Consider the following 14,195-nt stretch of genomic DNA (forward strand, 5'->3'; position numbering starts at 1 on the left):
TCCTGGGGAGCTTTGGACTCAAAGCCTGGAAATTCTGAATCTGTTCCTCTGGTGGGCTGCAGGACCAACGGGGAGAGGGGTTGGAGTTATTGTGGCATGAAGGGCTCTGAGTCATTTTCAGCGTTTAAAGGGAGGGCATCTGGAACTTCTGGAGACCCCCTTGGAGCAGAGGTTTCTCTCTGGCTCAGGTAGACTTGTACATCTGGGAATTTCTCTCTGCCCAGATACCAAAGGGGAACTCAGGCCCTTCATTGGCAGCTGGATTTAAGGGAAGGATGAGTTCTGCTTTCAAAAGCCACAAAAGCCCCTGTGGTGGAAGCACCCCCAGACCCAGGGCAGACTGAACAACATCCCAGAATCTCCTGAGCTGGGAGGGACCCCCAGGATCACTGATCCAGCTCCTGGCCCTGCACAGACATCCCAACAATCCCACCCTGGGCATCCCAGGTTGTCCAGATGCTCCTGGAGCTCTGGCAGCCTTGGCACCGTGACCTGGGGAGCCAAATTAGGATTACGGAGTTTGGTCTCTGTCTGGATGGATGGATCAGGAAATGGTATTTCCCTCATATTTGGTCTTTTTGCTCTGAAGTGACCACCAAAACTGGGCTGGGAAAGTTCTACCAAGGCAGCATGGCTGGGTGGGGAGTGAGAGGTGCTGAGCCCAGGGACTCTGAGCTGAGGGCTGGACTGGGCAGAGAAGCAGCAAAATTTCCTTGTTTCCTATGGCTGCTTCATTTCTCTCCCCTCATCCCAGCTGGGACCTTCTGAGCCTCAGAGTCCAGCTTCTGGGGGTTCTTTCAGTTGCTTTGTTGTTTCAGCTTCCTCCAGCTCACACTTACCCCCAGAAAAAAAAAAAAAAAAAAAGCTGTGCTGAAAAACCATTGGGAGAACAAAGTTCACTGGGAGAAAAAATATGTTCCAAACAAGCCAAGAGGGAATAACAAGACAAAACCCGAGCCCCATGAACGTCAGCAGCTTGTTTTTTCCCTCCTCTGGGCAAGGTGCGGAGCCAGCTGCATCCCCCCAAGGTGCTGTGGCTGCTGGGAACTCCTCCAGAGAGCTCCTTCTGGGGTCAGCAGCTTCTCCCCACTCCAGTGCTGCCATCTCCCTTCCAAGCCCTGCTGGGGATCCATGACCCGGGTGCTGCCAGAGGGGAAAACAGTTCAGGGAAGCAGAAATAAATTCCCTTTTTGTTCCCGAGTGCCACCACCCTGTTAGAGCACACGGGGCTGTGAAGTGATTTCTCAAGCCCCACTGGCGCTTCACAAATGCTCCCACATCCCACGGCTGGTTATGAATGACGAGGAGCTAAAAATAGGGGCTCGTTCTTGCCTTGATGAATTGAGTTTGATGCAGGAATTATGGCTACAGATGTGATTGGAAATGTCGCCTTTCACTTCTGAGCACGGAGATGATCATCTTCTCCTGGCAGACTGAAAACCACAGTTAAGGGGTGCACAAAAGCACTTTTCTCCAGGTTATTTTTTATCTGGTATTTGTACCCTTTTCCACTCTGAATCCATTAGCAAGCCAAAGAAAAGGAGTATGTAAGTAGATGTGAAAAATAGACTTTATTTCTCACTGTTCAGACATTTGCTTAGAGAAAATGGGATAGAGGAGCTGAAATACATTCTCAGATAACAAAGTTGTTGGCCAGTTAAATCTATAATTTGATTCTCGGCCTAAGTCCTTTATTCAGCTGACAAACGTGGTGCAAATGCAGAGCTCTGTGTGCAGTTAAGGATTTGGGAATTGTGGTCAGAAGGAATTATTAGCTGCAATTTGTGAAGAGTTTTGGATTGCTTAGAAATGGGAGCATTTACCGCTTTCCTCGGACACAATTTGTGAATAAAAAGATTAGGTGGAAGTAATCAAATCTATTCCTGTAAAGTATTTGTGCTCTAAAGTGTGAGTTGGAGTAAAGGGCAGGCAGAGAGAGATTGGTGGGAGGAACACTCAGAGCCACAAAGGCAGATTCAGCTGAGAGTCTCAACATTTTAAAGGGATTAGTTGACATTAAAAGGATTTCGAACCTTGTTTTGAACTCACAGGGCGTTAACCTGGCAGTTCAGAGGGAGAAGGACGGGGGAGTGCCATCAACATAATTTGTAGAATTGAGTGTGGATGCTTGAAAGCTCTCAGTGCTTTTTTGACAGATGGGTAGAGAGATAAATAGATGGAGAAATAAATAGATAGGGAGATAAATAGATAAAGAGATCAGGAGATGAATGGATGTTGCTGCCTTGCAGAGGGAGTAGAGAGCAGTGCAGAGATGTTGAACTCCCTTATTTAACTCTCACCACAGATCTGCTGCAAACTGGAATCTAAAGCCTGTTTTTTAAATTTTCTTCCCATTATTTTAGCAGGAATCCCAAAGGTGCTGCTCCTGCTGGGTTTGTGGCAGTTTTTCCCCTCACAGCCCCGTGACCCCTCCCTATTGATTTATTGGAAGAGACAGATGTATTTAGGGTTCAATATCTTTGAGGGTGTCCAGCACCTCACAGAAAATGGTTTAAATAATGAGTGAGATTACATGATCCAGTGTGTCTTGAAAAAGAAAAAAAAAATAATAAAAGAAGAAAATAAAACAAAACAAAAGAACAAAGCCATGCACAGTGTAGGGACAGGTCCCACACACCTGCTACAACACCCTGAAAATGCACTGAGAAGCCTCATGCTCTTCCTTAAGTATTGACCGATTTAGGTGGGTTTTTTGGTAAATAGCCCAATAGAGAACAGCAACATTTTTGAGGAACAGGTAGAGAAACTTATCAGTGCTTTTCTCTTGGCATTGAGCCAATTACTGCCAGGACAGCAGCTAGACATTTCTGGGTCCTTTCCCTTAGTAGAACAGCAAGGGGTGAGTGCTAAACCTTTCCCTGCGTGGGACCAGCTGCTGGGTGTGGATTCAGTTGCTGAGGGGTTCACTCCTACCCCTCCCTGTGCTCGTGTCCCCGCAGGATCCGGCGCCTGTTCCACTACATCGTCAACCTGCGCTACTTCGAGATGGTGATCCTGATCGTCATCGCCCTCAGCAGCATCGCCCTGGCTGCAGAGGACCCTGTCCAGGCTGAGTCTCCCAGGAATGACGTGAGTGCCTCCCCAAATTCCCGGGTTTCAGGTGCTTTTCTCCTCCCGGCACACGGCGGGCCTGTTCCCGTCTCCGCAGGGTAACGCGCTGTGCTGGCAGTGCAGAGTTAGAGCTGTCCTTGCTAACACACTCCTCTTATCTCTGTTTCACCATCAAAAGGCTCAAATTCCTGGCCCTTTCTGCTGCTCCAAGCCCATCGGGGTTTGAGAGCTTGGGAATCAGGGGTTGTGTGGCTGCTGTGGCTTTGCTGGAGGAGCAGCAAAGCTGGCAGCCCATTCTGCAGTGGGAAGGGCTGCTGGATAAACTCCTTGGGACAGGATGCTCAAACATTTCATTTTGAAATGCCCCTTTCGCCTTGTTAAACCTGCCAGAAGCGCGGGTGCACTGGAGCCAGCCTTGGGCGCGGTGTGGCAAGGGCTGGGAAAATGCTGCTTTAAACCAGATGATTCAGGTTTGTGCCTAAATTATCTGAAACCCTCCCAGCTGATGATTTTTGTCCATCCCAGCAGACAGACCGCTGCTGGATTAGATATTTAACCTTGCTCCTGTGCAGGTTATTTCAGTGTGTGTGGCCTTCCCTAACACACATTTCCCTTTCCCACTTAGGCTCTGAAATACCTGGATTATATATTTACAGGCGTCTTCACCTTTGAGATGGTGATCAAGGTAAGAACTTTTCCAAGCAGAAAAATTCACCTCCTCTTTCAGATTGATCTGTGAGAAGCTGGAGCAGGACAGAGGTGGGAAGGATGGAGAGCTTTAACTTGGGAGCAGCTCTCACAGTCAGATGCAGCAGCTCTCCTGGCTTCCTTAATCTCATATTTTATGGAGGAAAATCAGGATATCTTCAGGAGCTGCGGCTGTGTAAGAGGATAAGGATTGGGAAGGCAGCAGGAGCTGCCAGGCCTTTCTCAGATACTCCAGATTCCTCCCTTTTCCTTTGGCACTGAGCAGGAATATGAATAACAGCTGATTCTTGGTTTGGCACGTTTCAAAAAGCTGAGAATTTATCTTTTACTCAGTAGGATGACAGGCTCTGCTGGCACTGTGGGGCAGTGACTTCTCAGAGAGCACAATTGCAGAAAGTCAGGGTTCAGTGTTGGGGTAAGGCAGGAGTTGGGTTTTCCTGTCAGAGCAAGATGCAGAAGAGATGCAGAATAAAACCAGGATTAATGCATGTGTGTGGAAAAAAATCCTAGGGAGCAGTGAGGGCTCTTGTTTCTACAGCTTCTGGTTGTGGTTTATTGATTTGAGCTTTATTTTTGGGAGAGTTTTCCTGCCTGTTGGAGAGGAGCAGCTTGGCTGAGTATCTCAGCAATTTGTGAAGGGTGCTTTGATCCAGAACCTTCTCCTGCCCCAGCAGGGTGGATTTGGGCCATGTTTGATAAAACTCTTCCTTTTCCTGGGTTTTCTCTGCAGATGATCGACTTGGGGCTGCTGCTCCACCCTGGCTCCTACTTCCGTGACCTGTGGAATATCCTGGACTTCATTGTGGTCAGTGGGGCCTTGGTGGCTTTTGCCTTCTCGTAAGTTCACGTTCCTTCTCCTCCCAAACTGCAGGGAGTAACACAGAGGGGGCAGGACCCTGGCACAGGGGCAGTGGGTGTGTGATGTTTGTGGCCGCATTTCTCAGTGAAATGTTCAGTTCCTGCCCTTTTTCCTCTAAGGGTGTGGGAAGAAAAGAATAAACCCAACGAAATTTGTGTCCTGGAATCTCGTGAAAATCCTCCCAGCTTTAGGCTGAGTCCGTTCACTGCTCATTCGAAGATTTTTGTGACTCTTTGGCCAAGCTCTTTTCAGGAACTCGCTGTAACACTCCGTGGCAGTCCAGTGTGTCCAGTCAGGGGTTGTGAGAGTTGCTCTCCTTTTGTAAAAAGAGTTAAAGAAATCAGCTGATAACTCCGTGAACTCTTGGCAAACCCTTATTTCCAGAGTTGTGGATATTCCTGGTTCACAAACCTTTGCTATTTCTCTCCTTTTCTCTCCTCTCGCTGTATTTCCACTGAGTTTCACTTTCAGTGCTCTCTCCCTCCAACCCAGCTCTGTATTTATGCCTTTAAATAACACCCCACGTCCTTCTCTCATGTCATGGAGGATTTGGAGCAACAAACACGGGGAAATTACTCTTTAAAAATTAAGATCAGCTCCTCATTCGAGCCTTTTTTCTTGGAAACAACCAGAGGAAGAGCAATGCAGGTCCTTCCAACCTTCAGGAGCCGAGCTGGAGAACGGAAAGAAATTTTCCACTCGGATTGTTGTTTGCAAATCTTTTCGTGAGAAACAATAGGAGCGACCTGGAAACAGGCAGCGGGACTTGACCAGTTTAATCTTGTGCTAAATTAGCCCCGAGCAATTACGGGAACGTTCAGCAGCCCCGCACTCCCAGGTTTGTCGACACGATGATTAGAGGAGAGGAAATTGTTTCGCTTGCTAATGAGAATTAGCGGCGTTTCGCTCGCTAATGAGAAAAGCATCCACCTTTGTCGGGGAGCCGCGGAGCGTGGCTGGGCTGCTTTAGACTGGCAGGAATTTTTTTAAATCCCCGCTCTTCCCTCAACTCTGCACCAAAAAAAAAAAAAAACCAAAAAAAAAAAAAAAAAAAAAAAAAACCACAGAAAAACCAAAAAAAAAAAAAACCCCACACCAAAAACCAACAAAAAACCCGCACAAAATGTTGCCTTTCTGGTAAGATATTCCTCAGCAATTTTTCGTTTTCTGAGCTGTCAAAATTCCTGTCACTTCGAGGCTGTGAGATGTGTATTTTAGATCTGCTTTTCCTCAGTGCAAATGCTGAATGCCAATAAACCCTCTACGTTAAACTGAGCAAAAAGTGGATGGACAGGATTGATATTTTAGGTGTGACTTTTGGGGATACTGGAATCTGGGCTGTGCCTGATCCTTCACCAAATTAGCTAGGTGTTGAAGAAAATCGGATCCAACCTAATGTTTTCAAAGGGATGCTGCCCTCCCCTCTTTAAACATTTTGTCCCTCATTAAAAATCAGATTTTTGGAGGAGCTGATTGCTCTCTCCTAAGCAAAACTGTCTTGACGAATGTCCTGCTATCCTAAAATTTAATATCCAAAACCAAGCTGCTTTTTAAGCTTGACTACACGTGTGGGGTTTTATTTCCCTGCACATGAAATACATCTGTGGAACATCTTTCAGAACTAGATTGACTTAAGACAGACCGAGTTAATCAAAAATTTAACTTAAAAAAACCAGGTAGCAACATTAGAATTTAACAAAGCTCTTGTGAACTGAAGAGAGGTAGAGAAGTAAAATAATCACAAAAAAACCAACAGAACCCAAAGTTTGGGGTTCCATGAGAATTTCCCTTTTCCATCAGGATTTCAAACTTCCAGGACTGATGGGAGAAGGGGCATTTGGGGAACCCTGTGCTGTGAGAACAAACCTCAGGCTCTGCCTTTAAAACATCTTCTCTTTGAACATGATTTTCTTTGGAGGGAGATTTTCCTTGCTCGAGTTATGGATTAAAATGAATAATTTTTAATCTTTCCGAGGCTTTTCGTGCTCAGGTTTTCTTCTATTGCTCATGTTGGGCCATGAATATCTAACAGCACCTCATCAGCCTCTAAATAAATTACTTCTACATCCCCTGCCTGTGCTTTATAATAGGTGCCCCAAGCTGCTTTTATTTTCCACTGTGAGTGGGTCTTGAGCAGGGTTTTACAGCCAGAGTCTGCATAAACCCTGCCTAGTTACTGTCTCCCAGATTAAAGTCAGACAAGCTTATTTGTGAGGCTCGGGAGAATTTTAATTTCTTCTGTGATTTTTCTGCTTTCTGTGAGCCCTGCTCCCCATCCTTGTTCCAACATCCAACCCAGGGAATGCCTGCAGCCTCCCTGTGGAGCCCAAAGGCTGGAAAATCATTTCTGGGAAAGGACTTTTCCCTGTTCCAGCTCTGAATCCTGACAGTGTAGAGAGCCTGATGGTGCCTTAGGCCCAGCTCCTGGTTTGGTTAAACCAGATGGGCACACAGAGCCAGCTGAACGCTGACAATCCCAAAGAGGAGATTCTGGAGACTCTCTGTTGTTCAATCAGTTGGATTTTTCCAGCTCTGTCACCCTCCTCAGTGTCACTAAAAATGGGATTTAATGTGGCTGTCACCACTTTGTTTGCAAGAGCCCACAACTGCCACATGCAAGGTGGGATTTAATTCATGTTTTTGGCCTCCTTGTTGTTGTTGGCAGAACATCCATCCAGAGAGTCAAGGGCCCAGCTCTGAACTGATGTCCCTTAATACATCTTTAAAACAAAGCTCTCAAAAACAGTAGTTATGAAATGCTTAAGTAGCTAGAATATAGAGAAACTGAAGTGACACATGTTTTGGATGATTAGAAAAAGCTGTTAAAGCATATAAGAAGTCAGCTATAAATATAGAAAATTAACAAATTCGCATCATGTAATCAATATATCAGCCCTGATCATCTTAGGAAAATAACACTTTTCTAAACTGTCATGTACTTATGACCTTGAGATAAAACACAGAAAAACACTGGAACAGCTTACAACCAATAACAGCCACGATGTAAAATAATTACAGGAATTACACGATATAAAATAATTACAAGGATTTTTCCAGCAAATCCTACAGCCCTGTCACCCTCCTCAGTGTCACTAAAAATGGGATTTAATGTGGCTGTCACCACTTTGTTTGCAAGAACCCGCAACTGCCAGGTGCAAGGTGGGATTTAATTCATGTTTTTGGCTGCCTTGTTGCCCACTGAAGGTGATGTGTACCAACTTCTTGCTGAATTAACCCATCCCTAAAAACCTGGGAATAACAGAGCTCCCTGAAACGCTCCCATCTGGAATATTGCAGCAGCCTGTGTTAATTTAAGCATTTGAGATGGTATCAGTCACTGGTACAAGACTGATAAAATCCAGCTCTCAAAGCAGCTGTGGGTTTTCTTTCTGCCTGCAGCTCTTTAGAAGCAGCTCCGTGGTGAGAAAAATAAAAAAAAAAAAAATTTCAAACAACACCCCCGGAGTGATGCTGGGAACAATAATATGATGATGATAATAATAAAATAATGTCTTCCATTTAGCAAAGCATTTCAAAGAGAAATCCCTTTCTTTTTTCTGGAGATAAACATGCCACAAACACCCAGACACGTTTGAGCCCATAAGGGAAATGGAAGCAAACAAAAAACCCACGGAAACTTGTCACCAAAACCTCTCAGCCCCAGGTGCAAAATGTACTTGGGGAGGAACAGCTGAGGGAGAGCAGCAAAGATTTGGCCTGGAAAAATTTGGAACAGAGGAAAAGTGGCTGAGATGCCCAGAATTTCGGGATGCTCTTGGAGAAAAACAATTTTTTTTTTTTCCTTGAGGTTATCCCTCCCACAGTGGGAGAGAAGAGAGAGGTGGAGGTGCTTTTCCCAGTGGAAGGAAGGGCTGATCCAGCAGGGAATGTGGGATTTCTGCTCCCTTCCCCGCTGATTTGTCCTGTGCCGTTGGTGGGAGTGGGCCAGGGGCTGGGGGATCTCTCTGATGTTTCTGTTTGTCATTGACTCTGCTCTTTCTTTGTCTTCTCCTCGCTGGAATCTCTCTCTAGGAGTTTCATGGGGTAATATGTTCTTCCTGTCTCTTGCTGCTCTGTTTTGCCTGTCCAACCTGTGTCCACACACTTTACCACTGTGGAGACAACCCAACCATGTACCACCCATCACATCGACTCCTCTGTCCCCTAACTGCTCATTACCCAGTGAAATGTATTATTTTTCCTCATTCATCCTGATTTTCCTTCAGCAGAGATAGGAACAGACTAGAAATCCAAGGCAGAGAGTCAAAAAACCACATGGTTTCTTGGCTCATCAAAAAAAAGATTTGAGGGGCTGACTCAGTGGGCACTGAGGGGTGAGGTACAATTCACGAAAATCTTAATAAGCAGGTTTAAAGAAGCAGTTTGAGTCTCTTTTAGAGGATTTCACCTCTAAACAGCCAAGCTGGAAGCTCCAGGACTGAGTGCAATGACCCAGCTGGGATCCTGGCTCTGGTATCGGGGAAGGTCTCTGCCATGGACACAGAGCTCAGGGAGCTTTTTGCAGGGGTGATTTGTGAAGAAGGAGGTTCCAAAAATGGTATTTAACCCTGTGCAAGAGGCAGTTCTGCTGTCAGTGCTGGGACGGGGAGGGAGGCAGAGCTGTGCCCTCTGTCCCCACATTCCAGGAGCTCCGGGGGATCCTCCACAGCCAGGAGAAGGATGCCCAGAAAAGCCTTTGATGTGGTCCAGGAAATTTGGCACTTGGTTCTTTCTTCTCTCTAGGAAAGCAGAGGATTTAGGGCAGGAAGAGGGTGGCTTTGCGCTTGGGCAGGGTGGGGTGACCTCATTTACTCTTCCAGGGAGGAATTCACTCTGCCAGGAGGATTCCAGGCAATCGCAGAAGGCAGAGGCTCCACTTCACCCTGAATTTTTGATGCCCTGACTCTGAGAGGTCCATGTCACCTGAAATCAGAGCTGCTGGCAGGAACAAGCAGAAACAAGCAGCTTCCATTTGAAAGAGCCACTAAATTTTTAAAGGCTCTTTTATTTATTAAAAGGAGAAAAGGCTCTGCAAAGCTCTTTTAAAATATTCTTAATGTTTTAAATAAACAGGCAGCAAACTGACACAGAAAACAACAACAAAACAGCACTGGCCTAATGCACCCAGAATCGATCTAATGCAATTTTTTGGTGGTATTCTCTTTTTTCTTCCTTTTTCTTTTTCTTTTTCTTTTTTTTTTTTTCTGTCTGCCTTTATCCTGTGCTCCTCTTTAGCTCTTATTCAAGATTCAGCTCTCCTGAATGTTGCAGTTGTTATTCTGCAGTCAATTAAAACCTTGTCCTTCCTTGGCAATTTATTTTTGTTGTGAGGAATATTCAGGTCAGATGTGTGCTTGGATACACCTTTTGACTGAATCCCAGTTCCATCTGGACCTTTTATTTTCTGGGACATCTGGCTTTGTATGAAAGCAGTGAAAAAAACCCCAATATTGGCAGAGAGGGTTTTTAAAAACACCCAAACCCAACCCTTAGGGTTTTATTTGACAGAAGAGTTGCAAAGGATCCTTTTAATTAAAATACAATTTGCATCACTCTAGGTCAGAGCACCAGGAAAAGCTTTTCCTATAGCTGGGACCTTACTGTGACAAGAAATGGGATTTTTTATTTTTTCCTCAGGATTCTCTATATGGCTCAGAGCATAAATCCCATTAAGATTTAATTGGCTCACGCTCTTTATTTGCTTAAGTGCCTGAATGGAAAGAAATCAGTCAGCCTTTCTTAGTGTCCTCTGCTGAGGCAGAAGGAATTCCGTGTGACTGGAGCTCTCTGAGCTCACTCCTCTCCCGTTCCAGGGAAAAGCAGGAGCGAGGCTTTGCTCTGCCCCACATCTCTTTAACCTTCCTGGAAATGTTCAATCCACAGAAATTCCTGCTGCAGGCGTGGAGCCCGCCCTGGGAGAGCAGAGCAGGGAAATGTCTCTGTTCTCCTTGGCACGAGGCCTCGTTAGTGCAGCTGTTAATTGGCACAAGAGCAGCGTGGTACGTTCAGGTCTCCTGGGATCAGGAGCAGCCCCATGTGGGAATATTCTGGGACTCTGAGTGAGGCCAGGAGGGCAGCGCTGGGTCTGGCTGGGCTGGGGGGGCTGATGTGCACGGAGGAGTGTGGTTATGGCTGCTGGGGAACGGAGCAGAGCTCTGGGCTCGGTGTCCCCGTGTCCCCTTCCCTGTCCTGCTGCCACAAGCACATGGCCCTAAAGAGTCTCCACTCCTCCCTGACCCCTGCCCTCCTCAGCTCCCAGGTCCCCCTGGCTTTCCTCAGGTGGGAAACACGGAGCAGAGCAGGGGATTTGCCCGGCCTGGCAGAGGGGACAGCCCAGGGGACGGGGTGACCACCAGCCCTGGGGACAGGTGGGGTCTGCTGTGGCACCTCCTTGTCCATGAGCCATTTCCCTTTCTGCCTCCCCCCTGCCATTCCCATCCCCCTGTGGAGGCTGTTCTGCAGCCAGGGCACTGCTGAGAGTCACCCTGGGGAGCTCCGGGTCAGCTGGTGGCTCTGGTGACACCGAGGTGACCATGGCAGGGACAGTGAGATCTGCAATGCCAAGCCTAGGCCAGACCTTCAGCTCTGCTAAAACCTGTCAGGAGAGGCAGTAAAAGCTCTGCTGGCAGTGCCTGCTTCAGCTAGAGCAGATCAAAGGTCTCTAATGATAATCCAATATTATTTTTTAAAATACTGACTAGTTATTTTGTGGCTTTAAATCAGTGCTGTAGCTCTGGGAGTAAATCCAGTGCCTGGGTTTAGAGCCGAGTCAATGGTCAGGGTCCAGCTGGGATGGATTAAAATGGCCCTAAAACAGCCCTGAAGGATGAGAAAGGGAGAAGACAGGGACCTGTCCATCCTGTTTCCCCTCTCCTCCACTTCTACTAAATCTTGTGGGAAGGAAATTTCTCCTCAAATTATACATCCCTGGGATACAACCCCCAGCCCTCCAAAAATTCCTGTGTCTCCCTCTGACTGCATTTGCAGACAACAGCAGTGCCTGGTGAGGGGAGGAAGGGCCTGGCGCTGGGGCAGGAATGTGGGTTTGGGGTGGAGATTCCAGCCCAGTGTTACTGTTGAGTAGTACAGGGTTAGGAGTGAGTTCTTCGTCCTTTGGAAGCGGATGGATGTTGTAATGCATTTCCACACCCAAGCAAATTATTCTGTATCAGGAAAAGGGTTTCAGTTTACCTCTAAGCATGTAGGGAAGTGAAACTAGAACTTTCCAAGCCTTCTCACTGTAATTGGCTCAGTGCCAGCACAGGGACACTGGTTGGATCTTTGGGATGTCTCTCAAAGTCTGTAGCTGCTTCTGTTGGCAGCAAGCCAAATTATTCCTCCTCAATCGTTGTGTACTTAAGAAGGTGCACAAAGAGCTCAGTCGGCTTTTTTTGGACTGCCATACCAGTGTAAGAGTGTTCTCTGCACTGTGTTCGACTTACATTTCTTTGTTCTATGATGTTTATTATCTTTGTGGGTATTAAAACCTTTTCTTTTACAAAGCGTGTCCAGAGAAGTTGCCTCGCTATTTTTAAGCGACTCTGAGAAGTGCAGGACATCCTCAGAGACTTGATAAACCTTCACGTAGCTTTTTCCATTCCGGCCACGTGCAAGATTCTGTCAGATGGATTTCCAAAAATTCCCTTCCCAGGGCTGAGCAGGCTCAGCCAGCCACAAAACTGGGTGGTTTCCTCCACCCTTGGTGCTCCTCCCTCAGCACAGGATGTAGGGCAGGCTGGGGGAAGCTTTGCAGTCCCTCACCAGCCTCCCTGGGTCTCTCGTACTTCCATTATTTCCCTCTTGGAGAAGAGGAATGTTCAGCAGCCTGGAGAGCACAGAGTAGGTGTGTCAGCATCTGCCCCACACGTTCTTCATTCCCACCTGTGTTAGACCTGAACCTCCAGCCATGAGTAAAACTCCGTTCCAGGTCTCCATCCCATTTTCCACTCCATACGAAACGAAGGGAATGTTGTTGTTTTGCCGTGGGGTTGGAAGAAGATGTACCTGTTGTCTTCTTTTGTTTCTTTATTTTGGAAGTGCACGAGGAAAGGAACTCTGTCCTTCACCCTAAAACCCCTCTTGATGTTAACAAGAGGAACGTTCTCGAGCCTTGCACTCGGTTCAAACAAAACCTGAACCCCAAATGTGACTGACAGCTCCTGCATGCCTGAGCGGGGAGTTGCCCCAGCACTGTTCCAGGCATGTAATATATTGATATATTACATGTTCCTGCATGGGATTGGTGGCATGTCCTCCCTGGGAGACTCAGGGATGAGGGAACAGGCTCTGACCCCCAGGAGAGCTCTGTTCCTCACGAGGAGGGCTCCCAAACCCTCCTGGTACAATGGTCCTGCTAGAGAAGTGCATGGAGAAACACCCCTGCCTTACCCAGAGACACCCTTACCTCATCCAGAGACATCCCTGCCTCATCCAGAGACATCCCTGCCTCATCCAGAGACACCCTTACCTCATCCAGAGACATCCCTGCCTGACCCAGAGACATCCCTGCCTCATCCAGAGACATCCCTGCCTGACCCAGAGACATCCCTGCCTCATCCAGAGACATCCCTGCCTGACCCAGAGACATCCCTGCCTCATCCAGAGACATCCCTGCCTCACCCAGAGACATCCCTGCCTCATCCAGAGACATCCCTGCCTGACCCAGAGACATCCCTGCCTCATCCAGAGACATCCCTGCCTGACCCAGAGACATCCCTGCCTCATCCAGAGACATCCCTGCCTCATCCAGAGACATCCCTGCCTCATCCAGAGACATCCCTGCCTCATCCAGAGACATCCCTGCCTGACCCAGAGACATCCCTGCCTCATCCAGAGACATCCCTGCCTCACCCAGAGACATCCCTGCCTCATCCAGAGACATCCCTGCCTCATCCAGAGACATCCCTGCCTCATCCAGAGACATCCCTGCCTCATCCAGACATCCCTGCCTGACCCAGAGACATCCCTGCCTCATCCAGAGACATCCCTGCCTCATCCAGAGACATCCCTGCCTCATCCAGAGACACCCTTACCTCATCCAGAGACATCCCTGCCTGACCCAGAGACATCCCTGCCTCATCCAGAGACATCCCTGCCTCATCCAGAGACATCCCTGCCTGACCCAGAGACATCCCTGCCTCATCCAGAGACACCCTTACCTCATCCAGAGACATCCCTGCCTCATCCAGACATCCCTGCCTGACCCAGAGACATCCCTGCCTCATCCAGAGACACCCTTACCTCATCCAGAGACATCCCTGCCTCATCCAGAGACACCCTTACCTCATCCAGAGACATCCCTGCCTGACCCAGAGACATCCCTGCCTCATCCAGACATCCCTGCCTGACCCAGAGACATCCCTGCCTCATCCAGAGACATCCCTGCCTCATCCAGAGACACCCTTACCTCATCCAGAGACATCCCTGCCTGACCCAGAGACATCCCTGCCTCATCCAGAGACATCCCTGCCTGACCCAGAGACATCCCTGCCTCATCCAGAGACATCCCTGCCTGACCCAGAGACATCCCTGCCTCATCCAGAGACATCCCTGCCTC

General features: G+C 47.8%; 1 protein-coding gene across 1 annotated transcript in view; it reads left to right on the plus strand.

The window, feature by feature from the left end:
* The window catches only part of CACNA1B (calcium voltage-gated channel subunit alpha1 B), a 298,701-nt gene that overhangs the window by 223,371 nt on the left and 61,135 nt on the right, over positions 1-14,195 (plus strand). Inside the window, exons 23-25 of the mRNA XM_066201321.1 lie at positions 2,961-3,090; positions 3,698-3,757; positions 4,511-4,617. Of these exons, the coding sequence (XP_066057418.1) occupies positions 2,961-3,090; positions 3,698-3,757; positions 4,511-4,617 (297 nt within the window). The remainder of the gene's footprint in view (positions 1-2,960; positions 3,091-3,697; positions 3,758-4,510; positions 4,618-14,195) is intronic.

This window comes from Chamaea fasciata, unplaced genomic scaffold, assembly GCF_029207755.1.
Source record: "Chamaea fasciata isolate MVZ Bird 193981 ecotype frontalis unplaced genomic scaffold, bChaFas1.0.hap1 SCAF_20, whole genome shotgun sequence".
NCBI lineage: Eukaryota > Metazoa > Chordata > Aves > Passeriformes > Sylviidae > Chamaea > Chamaea fasciata.